Source organism: Dendrobium catenatum, unplaced genomic scaffold, assembly GCF_001605985.2.
Source record: "Dendrobium catenatum unplaced genomic scaffold, ASM160598v2 fragScaff_scaffold_716, whole genome shotgun sequence".
NCBI classification, from domain to species: Eukaryota; Viridiplantae; Streptophyta; class Magnoliopsida; order Asparagales; family Orchidaceae; genus Dendrobium; species Dendrobium catenatum.
Window position 1 is genome coordinate 8,450,737 of NW_021319178.1, and position 19,295 is coordinate 8,470,031.

The following is a 19,295-nucleotide window of genomic DNA, read 5'->3' on the forward strand; positions in this document are numbered from 1 at the left end:
GATAGGAAATAAGAAATTTAGTTTAAATCTCGCCAAACATAAGAAATTATATTTTTTTAAAAAAATTATAAAATATTTAAGATACGCGTGTCCAATTTAATTTTAATATTTTTTTAATAGGATACGTTTTTGGCGTGTCCGACACGTGTCGGAGGAGTGTCGGACGAGTGTCGTGTCGGACACGGTGTCGGACATTGCACGCCTCTTTGAGGAGAAGTGTCGGTGCATCATAGACTGCAACACATGTCGAATTTAGAGATCATTTGATCATCTAGTTAATATTTGAAGTTTTCAATGATGCTTCAAGTGGTTGATTTGGGCTCATTTAGGCTTGGATTGAACCACTTTTGGTATTGTTTGGTTCGTCTTATTCAGACGTTCAATTTGACTATACTTTTACTAATATTGGAGTTAATATGACTCAGATTTCTAAATTTAACTTTTAGAAGTTTCTAATTCAAATTTTATCTCGAGATTCATGCCGATCAAATTAATTTTTCATAGATATATCAGTTATATAAATGCAATTTTATTATATATAAAATATATTATATTAAACGAGCTTTATTTATTAACATATTTTGCTGGTAAATGTGTCTGATTATGCATTTGTATGTGCGTACCAGTATGTCTATACATAGAATTTATCATATATATTGGGTTAATTTTACTGTAATCGTCAAAGTCTTGCACTTTTTCCACAACCTTACAGCAGCAATAGAAATTTTCACCTCATAAAACAACTCTTAGAAGTGACTTTCCTACCTTCCAGTTGCAGAAGTGGGAAGCATGAATTCTTACCGCTTTCAGGCGAACAAACTTAGGCTTCGTTTGTTTTTTTGGTGCTTTTGTAAAAGACAGTTTTAAAAAACATTAGTTCATAAAATAGAGTTTTCTAACGGAGAAGCATATATAAAAACTTTTTCAAAACTGAAGAAAAATGAAAAAAAGGAGTTATTGGGAACGTGATTTGACGAACCAAACAACACAAAAAAAAAATCCTCCGTTTCTAAACGGAAAAGGCAAAAAAACGCTCAAACAAATAGAGCCTTACTCATAGCTTATGCAAGATATTTTTATCATCCTCAATATTTCTAGTACAAGAGAATGGGATTCACTTCATGGGTCCCCACATTGGCTTATGGTTTGTACTTACGGTTTTTTTTTTTTGGTTAACTCTTTTTTTTTTCTTGCGTGCTCATTTACTAAGGTAATAACTAATAAGTATAGAATTATTATTTTTAATAGTATGCGGACACAACTTATTGCAAATGAATTTAATGCATCTATTTTCTCATTTCTTGGTCTCTTTAATAAATCATGATTGTATATGATGTACATAAATGATTGATACTTCTGATTGAATTTTGATTACTTGTTTTATAAACCTTATGTGATTCTTTTATTTTGTTTACCTGTGCAGCTGGCAACTTTATTTGAGTACAACAGAATTAGTATGCTAAATCTTGTTGCTAGTCTTGTAAAGGTAAATGTTTTAAATGTCTCAGCTATTGTTCATTGTTTATTCAAAATATCATCACTATTGCTATTGTTGTTAGAACTGTTATTTCTGGTGTTCATCTATATTAGGATAAATCTCTAGCTGTGTTTTATTTCATTCACTGAGGGAAAAAAGTTAGGTGTTTAATTAGCCTAGATAATAGATGAATTGTGCAGTACTGCACTTGACGAATCGGTACTTCAGGTTGTCATTAGTGTATCAGATTATCCTTTACAATGATAACTATTGTTATGGTTCTACTCAATTTCTAGCCTGTGCACCTGTCGTTGATGAATTGTGAGTATTGAGTACTGCAATTGACGAATTGTACTTAGCTTCCAATTGTGTAGTAGACTATCCTTTATAATGATATCTATTGTTAATGTTAACATTCAGATACTAGCCTGTAATCTTCTGCTATGCACTGGTACACCTAAGTAAAACTTCCATGAATAAAGTTAGATCAATTGAGATTCTCTTCTAATATTGTGACGAATTGTATTATTAGTTTTGTATTTAGCTATTTTGTAATTTTAATCTTGCCAATGGAAATTGGTAGTCAAAGTTTGTATGTGTTATACCTACAGTATGTACCTCGATATGTTTTATAAATAGAAAAATAACAAAATAATCACTAGGGCTATTTTTGGGTGCCTATTTTAGTCCCTTATTATTGAATGTGTAATCTAGTCCTTTGACTCCTGATCCAAGATAATCCCTTGGCTCCTGAAATTTGATCCAAAATACTCCAATAAGGAGGCTATTTTGGATCATATTTGAGGAGTCGAGTGTCACATCCCAAGTCCGGAAGGTGGTACACCCTAGCCACACTGAACATGATAAAGGGATATGAAGATCTGTTTTGTATTCACAAAGAAAAAAATGCCTACTCAAGTAATAGAAACACTATATCTATCAGAGTAAACAATGAAAGAAAACTAAACTTTTATTTCATTATCATAAATTCATATTACTATATATTAACACAATATTACTACATCAAGCATGAGAGATCTAAAAGTACAACAACAACAACAACAACAACATCAAGCCTTTATCCCACTACGTGGGGTCGGCTACATGAATCCTTTTTCTCCATTGTGTCCTATTAAAAGTCAAATTCTCGTTTAAATCTAATAAAGAAAGGTCATTCCTAACATTTTCTAACCAAGTCTTTTTAGGTCTACCCCTACCTTTCTTAACATAAGTCAAATCTAATACCTCTACTCTCCTAACCAGGTCATCAGAAGGCCGCTATTTTATGTGACCAAACCATCTAAGGCCACTCTCTCTAATCTTATCTTCTACTGGAGATACTCCAACCTTTTCACGTATATGCTCATTCGTATCCTATCTCTAAGGGTAAAGCCACTCATCCACCTAAGCATCCTCATCTCTGCCACACTTAACTTAGTATTATGCTTCTCTTTTAAAGGCCAACATTCGACACCATAAAGCATTGCAGGCCTCACTACCATCTTATAGAATTTTCCCTTAAGTTTGAGGGGTACATTTCTATCACATAACAAGCCCGATGCATTCCTCCACTTCAACCATCCAACTTGAATTCTGCTGATAATATCCCCATCTATTTCACCATCACTCTGAACAATAGATCCAAGATATCTAAAACGTGTACTCTTATTAATGACTTGATCGCCCAAAGTCACAATCCCCCACTAGGTCTATTACTACTAAAATTGCACTCCATATATTCCGTTGTAGATCTACTCAAGCGAAAACCTTTAGACTCTAAGGTTGACCTCCATAATTCAAGTTTACCTTCAACTCCCTCTCTAGTCTTATCAACAAGAAGAATATCATCAGCAAAAAGCATACACCAAGGCACATCCTCTTGTAAATGTCTAGTGAGAACATCCATGACTAAAGCAAAAAGATATGGGCTTAAGGCTGATCCTTGATGTAACCCAACCGAAATAGGGAAATACTTGGTCAATCCACCTTGTGTTTGAACACAAGTAATAGCTCCTGCATACATATCTTTAATGATTTGAATATAAGCATTATTGACTCCTTTCTTTTCAAGAACTCTCCATAGCACTTCTCTTGGAACTTTATCATATGCTTTTTCTAAATCAATAAATATCATATGTAGATCAAAAGCAAACATACGAATGACTTGCTACAAGCTACTAAAAGATACCAAATATAGCTTACGACTAGTAAATCTGCTCCTGTGGTGATGGTTCATCTAACACTTGTAGGATCTATTATGAAAAAAGACAATAGCGGGTAAGTTTGATAGATCAAACCCAACAAATATGTATATGTATTGCAAAACATTATGCATTGGGAAGGTACACACAAATCCAATGAAATTCAATGATTTTCTATTGAGTTGTCACTCTGGGGGTCCGCCGACTCGGCTAGTCAATGTCCAATAGGGTTCTACCGACCTACATGCTATTACAAACATGCTTATAATGGCCATATTTTTAATAAGTGTCCATGTGTATTGTTTGGTAAATATAGCAAGTTAGGAGTTTCATAACCACTTTGTTTTGCAAAAATATTATTCATTGCATTTTACAAAATTAATGTGCATGAATTATTTCTTTATTTCATGAATTAAATTAAATGAATAAGAGTTTGTGTAACAATCAATCAAGGTAAAGTTAGCTTTATTGCATGCTAATTTCATTATGAACAATAAAGAAGATTTACATAATATAACAATAATTGAGAACTTAACATATAAGATTGACAACCGATAATATCAAGGAAGCTAATACGAGTAACAAGGATAAGACCCATCATAAAGAATGATATGTTTATCCTATAAAGAATGATACGTTTATACTATAGTAAATAACGGTTACTTACCATGGTTGGCATGAGCTCCGAATTCGATTATGTATATATTAGATTCACCAAGTGAAGGGCTTACAAGAGCTAAATCAAACAAAAAAATATAAGCACAAATTTTGAGACATCTGAGTTAGCGCTACCAATGCTAACACTAATTATCACATGGATGTGATCAAGCTTATTGTCCTTCTAATCATAAGCGAACTATAATTCAGGAGATCCCCATAAATTATTTTAGTTTAAAAAAAATGTCTGCAAAATGTTGACAATCTACAAGATATATATACGATTTATTCTAACTAATCCTTAATTACAAGTTGGAAACCTTCACCCCATGCAAGTTACAACCCACAAGAATAATATTTAGGACTATAAATAAAATCATTATTAACTTAATCTAGTTTAGCATTTGAAAAGGGACAAACATTACAGCACCACCAATGACATCAAGCCTTTTTCCCACTACATGGGGTGAAAAGGGGCAAACATTAAGGAGAAAAAAAAAGGAGGGGGAAAGAATAAAATTCACTATAGAATGAGAAAATTGGGATAAACGTTTGTCAATGGTTGTTATTGAGAGAAAAAAAAAATGAAAAGGAAGGAGGGAGAGGTGGGGTGGCTGCAGAGAGAAGGGGAATATGATGCCGTAGGTTCTCCTTTCACCTTATATGGCTAGAGGGAAGGTCGTGGGAAGAAGAATCACATGAGGCGGGCAAATCCTATGATTCTCTCGATTGGAGGAAGGGTCGCAAGTGATGGGGTTGGAAATGGCTGCCACTTGATTCGGTTCTTTCATGAAGGAAGTCGAGGTGGTTTGTTGCATAAGAGAGGTAGTTGGGTTTGGGGCTTTGGTTATTAGAAACCTCTGGATAGAACCGGCCCACTTTATAACATCATGAGATTAAATTGAACACGTTATAGTTTGGGACTAAAATATCCCCATACAAGTCTAGGGTTTATTTTGATTTTTTTTCTATTGTTCAAATATCTTATTATTCTTAGCTCCCAATTGTATTATGTTTTTCATTGGTTTCTTAAACCTTTTTCCCTTGTTTTTAGAATTTACTATTTTGTTATGAGTGGAATGTTTCTAAGTTCATACTTGTAAAGAATATATGTTTTTTATTTCTTAGATATATTCTATGATTTGATCATATTCATCCTAGGTTCATTGGATATTATTAGACTACTTTGAAAGAGTTGCTAAGTGCCCTTGAAATGCAGATATTTGAGATTATTATGAGAATATTTTCTAAGGAGCTTCTTGAAGGAGCCATTTTCTTAAATGAAATAAACCCAATTTTGTTATGAAAAATGTAGAGATTAAGGAGGCATTTGAAAGGCAAATATCAATTAATTTGCAAGGTTTTGGACTTCCAAATGGCATAAATTTGATCTTGTCTGGGATAAATTGGGCAATCTGTTGGAAAACAGTTCAACTGAATGCAAAAGACTAGTTTTATGTAAAACTATTTTTTGAATAATTGATTGTCTGACTTGTTTGTTAGCTTAAGATTAAGATTCATAGTCATGAATTTGCTCATGTTAAGCACTTGAGTTTATATGAGGAAAATATCAAGTTGCATGTTTTATGCTAAATTCTTTATCATGTTCATGGCTTAATAGAGCTCGCATAGTTTCAGAGTTATTCCTGAGATGATTTCTTCTATTATAAGGCAATTGGTTCTTATTTGTTTTATTAATTAATATAATTAAGTCAAAATAAATTAAGTAGTTGCCTGGGAGATAGGTTTTGTGAGTTAGCTAAAAAAAATATTTTACTCAGTATTTTGTTGGATATTGATAAATATTAATGCTGTTTTAACATCAATGTTGGCCAAGACAACCCAAAATTGAGAAAAAGTGTAATGTGAACCCATAGATCATGCGAAACAACAACAACATCAAGCCTTTATCTTACTATATGAGCTTGGCTACATAAATCTTTTTTCTCTATTGTATCCTGTTAAGAGTCAAATTCTCATTTGAATCTAATAAAAAGAAGGTCATTCCTAATATTTTTTAACCAAGTCTTATTTGTTCTACCTCTACATTTATTAGCATATGCCAAATCTAACACTTCTACTCTCCTAACTTTGGTCATCGGAAGGCCAACGTTTTATGTGACCAAACCATATAAGGTGACTCTCTCTAATCTTATCTGCCATTGGAGTTACTCTAACTTTTTCACGTATATATTTGTTTCGCATTCTGTTTCTAAGAGCAAGGCCATTCATCCATCTGAGCATCCTCGTCTCTATAATACTTTAACTTAATTTTATGCTTCTCTTTTAATTGTCAACATTTTGCACCAAAAAGCATTGCAAGTCTCATCACCTTCTTATAGAATTTTCTCTTAAATTTGAGGGGTACTTTTCTATCACATAATAGGTTTGATGCATTCCTCCACTTCAACCATCCAATTTGAATTCTACTAATAATATCACCATTACTTTGAACAATAGACCCGAGATATCTAAAGTGTATGCTCTTATTAATGACTTGATCACCCAAAGTCACAATCTCTCCACTAGATCTATTGCTACTTAATTACACTCATTGTATTCAGTTTTAGATCTACTAAAAAAAATTTTAGACTCTAAAGTTGGCCTCTATAATTGGAGTTTTCTTTCAACTCCCTCTCTAGTCTGATCAACAATAAGAATATCATCAGCAAAATGCATACACCATGGTACATTCTCTTGTAAATGTCTAGTAAGAACATACATGACAAAAGCAAAAAGATATGGGCTTAAAGTTGATCCTTGATGTAATCCAATTGAAATAGGGAAATACTTGGTCAAGCCACCTTGTGGTTGAGCACAAGTAACAACTCCTGCATATATATTCTTAATGAATTGAGTAAATGAGAATTATTAACCACTTTCTTTTCTAGAACTCTCCATGGAACTTCTCTTGGAACTTTATCATAAGTTTTCTCTAAATCAATAAATATCATATGTACATCCTCTTTATTCTCTATACTTATCCATCAAACCGCTCTATAAATGTATAACTTCCATAGTAGACCTACCCGACGTGAATCGAAGTTGATTATGAGAAACATTAGTATCAACTATCACGTTGTAACCTATGCTCAATAGCTCTCTCTCACTCTCTCATAGTTTTAAAGAATGATAGATTAAATTAATTCCTCTATAATTCACACTCTTGTGCATCGCCTTTATTCTTAAAAATAGGGATCAACGCACTCCACTCATCTGACATCTTTTTAGTCTTTAAAACAATATTAAATTTTTTGTAAGCTAAAAATTTTTTTCATCTCCTAAACATTTTCTTTAGAATATTATCAGGTTCAATAGCTTTTCTATACTACATTTCTTTAAAGCCTCACTAACTTCAATTATACTAATATGTCGATAAAAAATCTTTATTTTCATTTAGGGTGTTAAGGTCACTAAAATCAATCTATTCTTGCAATCTTCATTGAAATGTTTATCAAAATATCTCATCTACCTTTGTTGAATATTCTCTTCTAATAAAAATACTTTTTGATCTTCATCTTTAATGCACTTCACTTGAATTAAATCCTTACTTCTTCCATCACTTTGTTTGGCTAACTTCCACAGGTAAAAACCATGTGCCATTGAAAGGAAATCCAAGACCTTTCTGTAAAAAGCTCTATAATAGATTAAGTTGAGTGGAGTTTGTTTGATATGGATGATGGGTGGCTTTTGGGAATACATGAAGAGATGTAACGACACTAGGGAAACAACCAATTTCTATGTAGCATACATGGAGGGATACCATCCATTTCATGATGTTTGGTGGTATGTGATGGTAATAAAAAAAATTCAACTTAAATGTTTTTTATACAATACATGGATTTACTTTGATCTTTACCTGTGCTTCTGCAGATGAAGAAAGTTGTTAATTTTGTGTATGATTTCCATTTCATTTGGCCCCGTATAATAGCTTATGAAGCAAACGGGTTTATTGGTTTTTGGCAGCAATGCACATTTGGTGCTTTTTGACTATGGAAATTCATGAGTTCTTTGCTAGGACTCTAATAGGATTCTGATCTCCCCACAACCAAAAATAGCAATAATGAAGAGAAAATACAGCCAAGATCAGTGAGAAAAGATGAGATTATGGGCTAATGCCTTTTAATATCGACACAACAAACCAAGATACAAATTGATCTACTATTTTAGAGGTAGATCGACTCTCCACAAGCCCTAGGCACCGTTAGGAACAACTCCAAAGAGAACTGCAATAAAAACATAAATCTCATATTGAAAATAAAACAACCTAATTAATCTTAATAAACCTTCTTAATTCTCTTCCAAATTTGAATTCAAGTCAATCATCTTTTCCTAAATAAATATTCTTAATTCCCTCCCAAATTTGAGTTTAAATTAATCCTCTTTCCCTAAATAAACCTTAATAATTTCCTCACAATTTTTATTTTCTTTGGTAAGTAATTAAAGGTAGAATTAATCCCCTTTGAGCCCCCTCTCTCCTTGCCCTTTGCCCACACTAGTGGGTCCACAAGGCTCTACCGCCCGTCAGCTAAACTACCCCCTGCTCCGGTTGAGTCGATTGGTTGGACCAGCTCAGTCGGTCTATTAATTCTCCCCTCTCGAAAAGTCACCTTGTCCTCAAGGTGGAACGAAAGAAACTGCTCTTGAATCATCTGATATGGTTCCCATGTTGCTTCGTAGTCGAGTAGATTCTTCCACTCGATCAACGCTTTCTAGTTCCTACTGCAGTCGAGTGAATTCCTCTCACTTTCATTGTCTCCAGGATCATCTCTGTTTCTTCTGTCTAGGTCATCGGCAACGTTGTTGATGGACTATGATTGCCAATAACTTTCCTCAGCTTGGACACATGGATCATTGGATGTATGGCGGAAGTATGGGGTAGTTGCAAACGATATGCCACGACAACAATCCTCTTCATGATCTCATAAGGCCCATAGTACCATGGATATAACTTTTCATTTTTCTTCAAGCTAAGGTCTTTTGTTTATGTCTGTAAGGTTGAATCTTCAAATATACTTTACCATTGACCTCGAACTGTACATCTCTTCTATGCCCGTCAGTCTGCTTCTTTATAATTTGTTGTGCTCTTAGTAGGTGCCGCTTTAGCTCTCCAATATCCTATTCCATTCCTCCAACTATTGTTCCATTGATGAAATTGGAGTGCTTTTGGACTTGTAGTATACCAGGTGAGGAGGGTCTCTGCCATAGAGGATTTTATACGGTGTAGTCTTTGCTACACTATGGCAGGATGTATTGTACACGTACTTGGCCCAAGATAGCCACTTCACCCAAGCCGTATTTCTGATACAAAATATATCAAATAAGTCTCCACACTCCTGCTCACCATGTCGGTATGCCCATCAATTTTTGGATAGCATGATGTACTTCTCTTCAAAATAGTCCTCTGCATCCTAATTATCTCTCCTGAAGTGGCTCAGAAAACCTTGCCTATATCTGACACTATAGACTTCAGAATTCCATTTAGGCATACCACATCTCGAGTAAATGTTGCTGCCACTGAAACTGTCGTGTATGGGTGTCATAGGGGAATGAAGTGAGCATACTTGTTTAATCTATCCACTATTACCAAAATCACTGAAAACCCCTCCAATTTTGATAGGCCTTTAATGAAATTCATGGTTATCTCTTGCCACACCTTATCAGGCAGAGCTAGAGATTGCAGAAGTCCTTTTTTGGAGCCCTCGTCATGTATTTGTGTTTAAACATAGTTTTAGACGGACTAGGATATGCTCTAATAACCACTCTCTTTCCCTCAATCTTTGAATTCCATCGTTAGAGCCTTCCAATCAATCTTAGCCTTCCCCAACTTCTATAGCCACTTCATTCCTAGTATCACATTGATGCTCCCCAAATCTAATGGCAAATAGTCATTCAACATCTGAACCTCTAGAAGGATTAGGATCACCCCTTTTTGCAAATTCCTCTACTCTCTACTTTTTATGTTCCCAACATAACCCTAAAGCCCCCAATGCCCATTAATTTTAGTTCCAACTTATCCACCATTATGTTGAAAGTGAAGTTGTGGGTAGATCCACTATCCACTAGTACTACCACCTCATGATGCTCAACGTTCCCCTTAACCTTCTTGGCATTGTTCGGTGTGAACCCGACCACTGATGTAAGGGATACCTCTGCAACATCTAAAGTGTAAGCAATGTTTAAAATTGTGTATTCGGGTATTGAGGCGTTTTTCATTCGTGAGGCGAGGCGTAAGCCTCAAGGCGTTTTGAGGCGTAAGCCTCAAAATCAAAAGATTGCGTAAATATAAAATGATAAAAAATTTTATATACTAATGAGTGAATAATAGAAAACATAAAAAAAGCATAAGATATGTAGTGAAATCAAAATATCTTAATAATAAGACAACATGAAATATAGTTCAACTCAAAATTCTATCTTTCCCAAATCCCAGTATTCTTTTCATTAACATATAATTGTAATTTCCAAAAATAAATATCAATGACATATCACATAAGAACTCATAAGTCATCAGCACTGTCATCACTAAGGGGCATTATGGTGAACTGCTCTCTCCCCTTCCTCCTTTCCTATAGAGTCCAATGTCGGGCATTTACTTTAAGATTTATGTAAGTTTTAATATATATAGCGTGACGCGTAAGCCTCATGCCAGTGAGGCGAGGCGGGCCTCAACCAAGTTGAGGCGCAAGCCTCATAAAAAAAACTCGAGACGTAAGCATCGATGCGAAGGCGGGCCTCAAGGCGAGCCTCATATTGCGCAATTTTAAACATGAGTGTAAGTGATTATCTTCTTCGTCTACTTCTCTGTAGCATCTTCCTCCTCATCGCAAACTGTCAAGACTTGTAACGAAGGTCCTTACAACGGTGGCATGGAGCGAACTTCTCATCACACTTAAAGCATAAACCCTTGGCCCTCTTCTCTTGAATTTTTTACTTAGGCAACCTGTTGAAGTCCGACCAGGTCGTAGTCCGTGATCTCTATCCCTCGAGGCTTCCTTTTGAATCTGCATCACCTGCACCTTTGGTGCTAGAAACATAGTGGTCGTGCGTTTGGAGACTCATGAATTATTACTACGACTACTCCTCTCCAAGGAGTTCTTATCCTCCACCAGATGGGCTAACTCCATAGCTTCTCCTAAGTCACGTGGTCTCAGTACTCGAACAGTTGCTCGAATATCAAGCTTGAGCCCTTACATAAAGTTTCTCTCTAGCATAGACTAACAACCTTCCCAATCGGCTCGAGAAATCCTCAAACTTCTCCCGGTAATCTATCACCGCCCCTCCTACTGAAAGTATATCTTGCATCAATCAAAATTAAAAGAGAGAGTACTAAACATACATCTATGTATGGGGTATCCTATCACTATCTCAAAAGAGATAAAAAAAAATGAGGGGAGGTTTCTATCATTAACTTGATTCCAAACAAAGCTATCAAAAACAACCAAGGCTGCACAAAAATCAACCACCCTGTTACTCGGCCTAGGAATGCAATGGAGTAAAACCTGTTTAAAGTTATTCAAAATAGAAAGGTCCAGCTCCAAATGATCCATGTCCCCCAAATCTTGGCCTCTCATAGCCTTTTGAAGCCACCTGATCACATTGATGTTGTCACCTTCAATTATAATCCTCTTCCCCTCCTGCACCAGAGCAAAGAACTTTTCATAGAAGTCTCATTCCCGACTAGTTCAAAAATGTTTTAGTAGACAGTCTTTGTACTTCCTCCATGATCGGATCGGATCTCGCAAGTCTCTCCATTGGTATTAGGACAGAGCTTTCCCTTTTAAACATAGAGCGACTGCAGTGAGTTTTTCATCTTCTGTAAACCCATTTACAACAAAATATCTTTCCACCCTATAAATCCACACGTGAGCATCTTCTCTTTAAAAAACTTTCATCTTCAACTTTCTCACCTTTGGATCGTCACCACCCCAATAGCTTTTTCCTCCTCTAATATAGTGGGCATTGTGATACCTCCATATTTTCCTCTCCCCCAAATCAGTTCTCTGATCTTCATCATCACAATTTCTTCATCGACCATACTCTTCACTAGTTCCCCTCATTGGAAGTGGCTCCAAAGGTGGCATCTCCTCTTCTTCCTCCAAAATTTCTACCTCCCGATCCTTTCTCATCGTCCCTATATTAGGGTTTCTCCCACTTCCTTGTCCGATCAACGATGCCCTTATCTCTGATGATATTGTCTTGACTTAAAACTCTCACATCCTTTTATCATCTCTTTTAGATTCGAAAATCTGCCCTCAATCGTTGAAATTCGTTCTCCGAATTCAGATTTTTAACCCCCTATCAAGCGTCTCCTCCAACGCATCAACCTTCTTAGTTGCCATAGGTTCCAAAAAGGTGCTCTGATATGAATTTGATAGGAATCCGATCTCCAAGAAACCAAAAACAACAATAATGAAGAGAAAATGTAGCAGAAATCAGCGAGAATAATGAGATTATGGGCTAATGTATTTTAATTATCAGCACAACAAATCAAGATATAAGTTGATTATTCGAGGGGTAGATCGACTGTCCACAAACCCTAAGTGCCACTAGTAACAACTCTAAAGAGAACTACAATAATAACACAAATCCCATAATGAAAATAAAGCAACCTAATTAATCCTAAATATACCTTCTTAATTCCCTACCAAATCTAAAGTCAAATCAGTCATCTTTCCCTAAATAAACCTTCTTAATTCCCGCACAAATTTGAATTCAAATTAGCTCTCTTTCCCTAAATAAACCTTTTTAATTTCCTCTCAATTTTGATTTTCTATGATAAGTTATTAAAGGTATAATTAATTCCCTTTAAGCTCCCCTCTCTTTGCCCACCGCCCTCACTAGTGGGGCCCATATGGCTCTTCTGCCCGCTAGCTAGTCTGCCTCCTTTTTTGGGGCTGGGTTGATTGGCAGGACCGGCTCAGCCGGTCCATCATACTCCGCTGTATATGCTAAATAAACTTGATTCCTATGCTCAGAGGCTTAATAAAACAGACTTATGTCGTTGCTTTTCTCCTATCAAAGCTAGTAATAAGTTGCAACCAACAAAGGAATGCACGTTGTAGGATACATTCAAATGGAAGAACAGAATATGTTATGGTGGTTGTGATAGTGACAAAATATTTTACTTCCTTTGATTTTGAATGAATAATAATAGTGTATCAGAATGATTCCTGCTACATTCTTTTTACAGGCCGGAATTCATGGAAGGATATTTGCATCAAACAATGGTGGCCCTTTACCAGCGTCTGTGATGATCAAGGGGAGTGATTATGGAGTATGTTTTGTTGAAACACCTTTGTTTGTAAAAACCTTCTTTTTGTTGACTATACTATTCTTCAAGTTTTCAGGGTGCTTGCTAATTTTCATTGTTTTTATGGTAATTCTGAAGCTTTTAGCAAACTGTTCTATTCCATTCTAGATTGCTCAGCTCTTTTACCGTGTATTTTCTTGTTTGGTTATTAACTAGTTTGCTATTGATATTGTTCTTAAGACTACCATATCATAACCTAAAGAAAACATGGTTAATTATTGTTGAAATTCTATGGAGGGTGGCTTTGGAACATGTTGTTTTCTCTCCTTTTCAGGAGAAAGTTTAGAGACAATGAATTATTTTGATGAAAAATTCGCCATTGGTAATATTTTTTTTATAAGAGGAGACTTTCAACACATATCATGGTGAACTACCATTTTGACAGAAACCTTAGTTAATTTAGTTTAAATTTGTTGTGTATTTCCTTATTAGTTTTGCATAATCTTAAAAATGTAAATAGATCTTGAATGCCTTCTACCAACATAACCATAGATCTTTTGTGGCGTTTGACTTCCATTACTCATAATTTGCATACTCCTTTACTTTAGCAAACTATCGGCATTCGGCAGTCACTGTGGAATAAAAAAATTGGATACCTTTTGTATGGCATTTAAGGAAGCTTTAATTTGGCTGACATTTCATCCAACTCCCACTGCCTATTCTTTTGTTTTTGGCTCTCTGGGAAGTTTCGTTAATGCTATAAATCTGGCAAGGATAGAAATTGTTTCTACGTCCAATTAACCGGTAAGTGGGGTTTTTCATTAGAAATTTAATCACTTATCTCAAGTTGTTTCTTTAATAAATGAGTCCTTACCAGCATGACATTAGACATGTTGACTGCTGTCAAATGATGCTTCTTTTGCTTAATAATTTGCTAAGTGCTCTTTTACTAAAATAATCATAGAATTCTTTGTTAGTGTTAATTCCCTTGTTTTAGGGGAGCATCGTGGTGAAAAGATAGTTTGATTGAAACTCTGCTTTTGTTTGCTGCTCATTTCTTATTTTTTGTCTCTATAGGTGAATGCCAGCAGGATATTTGGTGATTTTCATCGCATGTTAGCTCCTCATGAAAGCTATGAAGGTAAATCTTATGTAAAATGTTTAAAAAGAGAATCCATGCGTTTCATTGACTGAGGCATGTGACTATATATTGTCATATAAGACAAGTACACAATAAAGATAATTAGTTGAATATCCTCAATTTAATGGATATAAAACATCATAAAATTATATCTCCTAATTTAATATTTTCCAAAGATAACATATTTCAATGTTATTTTTTTTTCTCACAATAACACTCACCCTCAAGCTAGAGCATATAAATCTAAAAGTTTTAATTTGTTATGAAGATTAGAAAAACTAAGAGGTTTCATAGCTTTGGTACAGTTATCAACCAACAGTTCTATACTTGAAATGTAAGGTGTGGTGATCTTTTTTGATAAGATTATATCTCTGATGATGTAAAAATCTACTTTATTAGTTTTAGTTCTTTGATGGAATATAAAATTACTTGCAAAGCAAATAGTTGTCTGATTATCTCATCTGCTGATCGTAGGTTGTTATATAGTAAATCAACTCTTTTGCAAGTTTTGACACATCATTTTGTAAGTAGAATGAGTAATGAGTAGGGGGTGTAAACGAGTCTAATTGAGTCAAGTATTTTCCTAATCGAGCTAAGTTTGTTTATTTCTTATTGAGCTCGAGCTCATTTACTAAGCTTGAGCTTGACTTGTAAATAAATTTATTAGCTCGAGCTCAAACTCTATTGTAGAGCTAGATTTCTTAGTTTTAAATTAAAATTTTTATTTTTAATATAGAAGTACTTTAAAAATATTAAAATATATTATATAATGCTAATTTAAATTATTTTTAAAATATATTTTTAATTAATCGAGTGGCTCAACGAGCTTTGGAGCTTGAGATCATTTAATATACGAGCTCAAGTATAAGCTCGAGCTCGAACTTGTGGCTTGATAAACTCGGCTCGAGAGCTTGTTGACAAGCCGAACTCGAGCCGGCTCGTGAGCTAGTTCGGCTCACTTATACCCCTAGTAGTGAGCCAATATTCAGCATAAAACTTGATCTTGCTTCTTACTTTTTCAGTATATGAAATTTTGACTAATAAACGCACAATATCCTATGTAGATTTTCAATCTTCAAACAGAGTCAACGTAGTCAATATTAAAAAAAAACTTCAATTCTCAAAGGATTTTTCTTCTAATTGACCAAATATTATCTCAAAGATTTGTTGATATCTCAAAAAATGTTTAGTAGCCTCTTAATCTATATTCTTTGAATTTTAAATATGTTGATTGTTGACATCAACAATAAATTATATATCAAATTTAGTGGCAGTTAAATTAATTAGTTTGCTAACAAGACGTTGATATCAAGAAGGATCTTCATAGCTTTTGTCATCGGGTGAATTTGTGTTTTCACAGTAGAATCAAACAGGTTTACACCCCTGAGATCAGTTTTTTCAAGAAGATATGTTGCGTGTTTACTTTCACAGAGAGAGAGAAAGAAATGTCTTTTAATATTTGAACTCGATGCCAACAAAATATGTGCTCAAAATTCTTGGTGATAAATTTCTTATGCTGATAATTTTATATTTCAATGATACTTGATATATTCTAGTGAGAAAGGTGCCAAAATCATAGTGCTTAAGAAAGGATGTCAAATAAAGATGGATTGATAAGTTATGCTATTTGATAGTCCAATGTTAGTAAGAAGTTTACAAAGTTTAACAAAGTATGCACGATGACTTTATTTTAATTCATATGTATCCTTCATAAGCTTATAAAGAGTGATGATGGGTACAAGGAAGGTGGAGACGGGTCAGGGGATATGTTGGGGAGTAGCGTTGACCATACATGGGATTTAGATGAGGGAGAATTTTCTCCCATTGGAGTTAGGGAGCACTGATATCATCCTGGAGATGAAGTGGTTGTAGACCTTAAGGGACACCAAGGTCATAGGGTGCATTGATGGTGGAAGGGAGAAGGATAGTGATCAGAAGAGATGCGGGGCTCACCAAAGCCATGATATCACTTAAAATCAAGGTGAGGAGCATACAGGAGATGGGGGAAGGTTATTTGATGGAACTACATAGGCTAGAGGGGATCAGATTGAAGGAGGGCAGGGACATTCCTCTTTCAGTACAACCATTGATTTAGCAGTTCAGTGAGGTTTTCAGCTGCCTCAGGGGTTGCCTCCTCCGCGGTAACACGAGCATGTTATCATCTTGAAGGAAATAGTTTCACCTCTCAGTGTTTATCCGTATCGTCATCCTCAATTCAGAAGGATGAGATCGAAAGATTGATTAGGGAGATGCTTGAAATAAGGATCATTCAACCCAATATCAGTCCAGTGTTATTGATCAAGTGCTTTAGCAACAGTTTCTTTCGTTCCACCTTGAGGACAAGGTAACACTTTGCGAGGGGAGTATTGTTAGGCCGGTCCATTGGACCGCTCCAGCCGGTCCCTTATGGACCGTCTCAAGCAGCCCAGGCGGAACAGAGGCGGAAGTTCCGCCTCTACTGTACGTGTCGCTCTAGCCGCCGGGTCCAAGGAAGCTATTTAGAAAGGATTTTTGAGGGAGTTGGGAGGGAAATTTCAAAGTAGGGGGTTGTTTAGAGATTTCCTCTGAATTGTATGCATGAAATAGTTTGTTTTTCTATGATTAGAGCATCTTGAATTTGGCTGAAATTTTAGCTCTTAGGTTTTTGGGCTCTAGCGGCGTCTACAGATTTGGGAGAGATAGATCCTCTCGAATAGAGGGTCAATTGTATCTTGTTATGTTGATTCCATTAGTTTGACTATCACAATAAAATTATTAATTTTCTGATTTTTTCTCCTTTGAGCCCTCATTCTTTATTTCAAAAGAAAAGTTTTGCTGAATCAATTTCAGCACTTCCGTATCTTCAAGCTCTCAGTCACTGGCTTGAACATAAGAGAGTTTTCTCCAGGACAAAATTCCATGTTTAGTATTCTTACTTCTTATTTTGTTGATTGTGCGCAAAATATAACATCTAGCTCCAGACGACCTATCAGACTCAAATTCTATCAGCATCAAATACCATTTCCAACGCAACAATACTAAATGATTGCCATATGATGATAAAGTGATGAAGCTTCGTGATAGCTTTGTATGCTTACCTATTGATGGTCCTTGCAACGGACAAACTTAAGGCCTCGTTTGGGACGGCTTTCTTTCTGCTATCTAAAGCAGTAAGAAAGCCGTCTCAAACAAAACCTAAGCATCTAACAAAACGCACCAATTCCTGCCATATTGCTATTGATCATTATGAGATATCTTCAGCTATATTTCTTATGATGATTAAGCCAACAACTTTGCTTTTGCTTTTGCCTTCTTGCAGTCACTGCTTCAATGCCTGGATTCAAATCAAAAACTACTAAGATTTTTCTGGAGGATAAAGCTGTGAACCTAGATTTCGTATTGGATCCAGAAGAAAATCAAGCACAGTTCAACAGATTTGATCTCAATAAGTCGGGCTTTCTAAGTATGTATTTAGATTATTTTCCCATCATTTTCCTTATATCCCTATCATTCCTGTGCTTTCTTCTAAAGAGGAAAGCAATTTTCAAGTTCCTGAAACAAAGCCAATCGCAAGCACAAAAGAGCCCCACTTCAGCGGTATGATTTTCAGTATCGAACTCCAGGCCACCAATGTTGTACAAATTAAGACTTTGTTTGGCAGAGCTTTTTTATTGCTTTTTAAAACAGTTTTTTAGTAAAAAAATTTCAGTTCAAGAGATTTTTGTAGTACAAATTTGGGTTAAATAGTAGTAAGAAAGTTGTAGCAAATGGTACTTTAATTAGTGATTAAAATTCAAAAACCTTGAAAGCGATTGCTAACTAATGAGTTAATTTTATTCTTTTCTTTTTGGCTGATGCTTAATTTATAAAATTAATGGCTAATTTGACCAAATCAACCATTAAACAATGACGGAATTACAGAAGTTATTAAATTGATGAATAGATTTAAGAGTTATTAAATTTATTTTGATTGAGTAATTACAGATTATATTTATTTTTAAATAAGTTTAATAATTAAAAATTAATTTCTTGACAAATTAAAGTTTAGTTAGGAAATAAAAAAGTTTTTTTTATTGTTCTTTAAAGTAACTTTTTAGTAAAAAAAGAAAAAATTAGTTTTCAATAGTAGTAAGAAAGTTGTCTCAAATTATATTTATATTATTGATTAATATTCAAAAACATTGAAAGCGATTGTTAACTAATGAATTAATTTTATCCTTTTCTTTTTTGCTGCTGCTTATTTTATAAAACTAATGGCTAATTTGACCAAATCATCCGAAAAACAAAGACTGAAAGGCAGAAGTCAAGCCTTAAGGTGCCGTTGGATGAAATTTATAGTATAATAGAAATAAAATCCAAGTAAATATGTTATGATTACAAATTAATGAATGGATTTTAGAGTTTTGATAGCCTAAGGACGTTTTGTCAAAAAAGCAATGAAATGATTGAGAGGACAATCATAGACTTAAAGGAAAGGTTTTTTATTTCAGGGTGTTTGGCGGTGTGATTAATCCTCGGCTGACTTAGAAGAGGCACCCATCTCAGAAATCTCATAGTCCGCATTTAATTGGGCATTTCTTTTCTAAG

General features: G+C 34.9%; 1 protein-coding gene across 2 annotated transcripts in view; it reads left to right on the top strand.

Moving 5' to 3' along the window:
* The window catches only part of LOC110114804 (carboxypeptidase SOL1), a 58,582-nt gene extending 40,062 nt beyond the window's left edge, over positions 1-18,520 (top strand). For both annotated transcript variants that reach the window (XM_020847809.2, XM_028696070.1), the window contains exons 12-15: positions 1,424-1,486; positions 13,529-13,612; positions 14,666-14,729; positions 18,028-18,520. In XM_020847809.2, coding sequence (XP_020703468.1) covers positions 1,424-1,486; positions 13,529-13,612; positions 14,666-14,729; positions 18,028-18,311 — 495 coding nt within the window. In that variant the 3' untranslated portion in view covers positions 18,312-18,520. The remainder of the gene's footprint in view (positions 1-1,423; positions 1,487-13,528; positions 13,613-14,665; positions 14,730-18,027) is intronic.
* Positions 18,521-19,295: the final 775 nt, after the last annotated feature.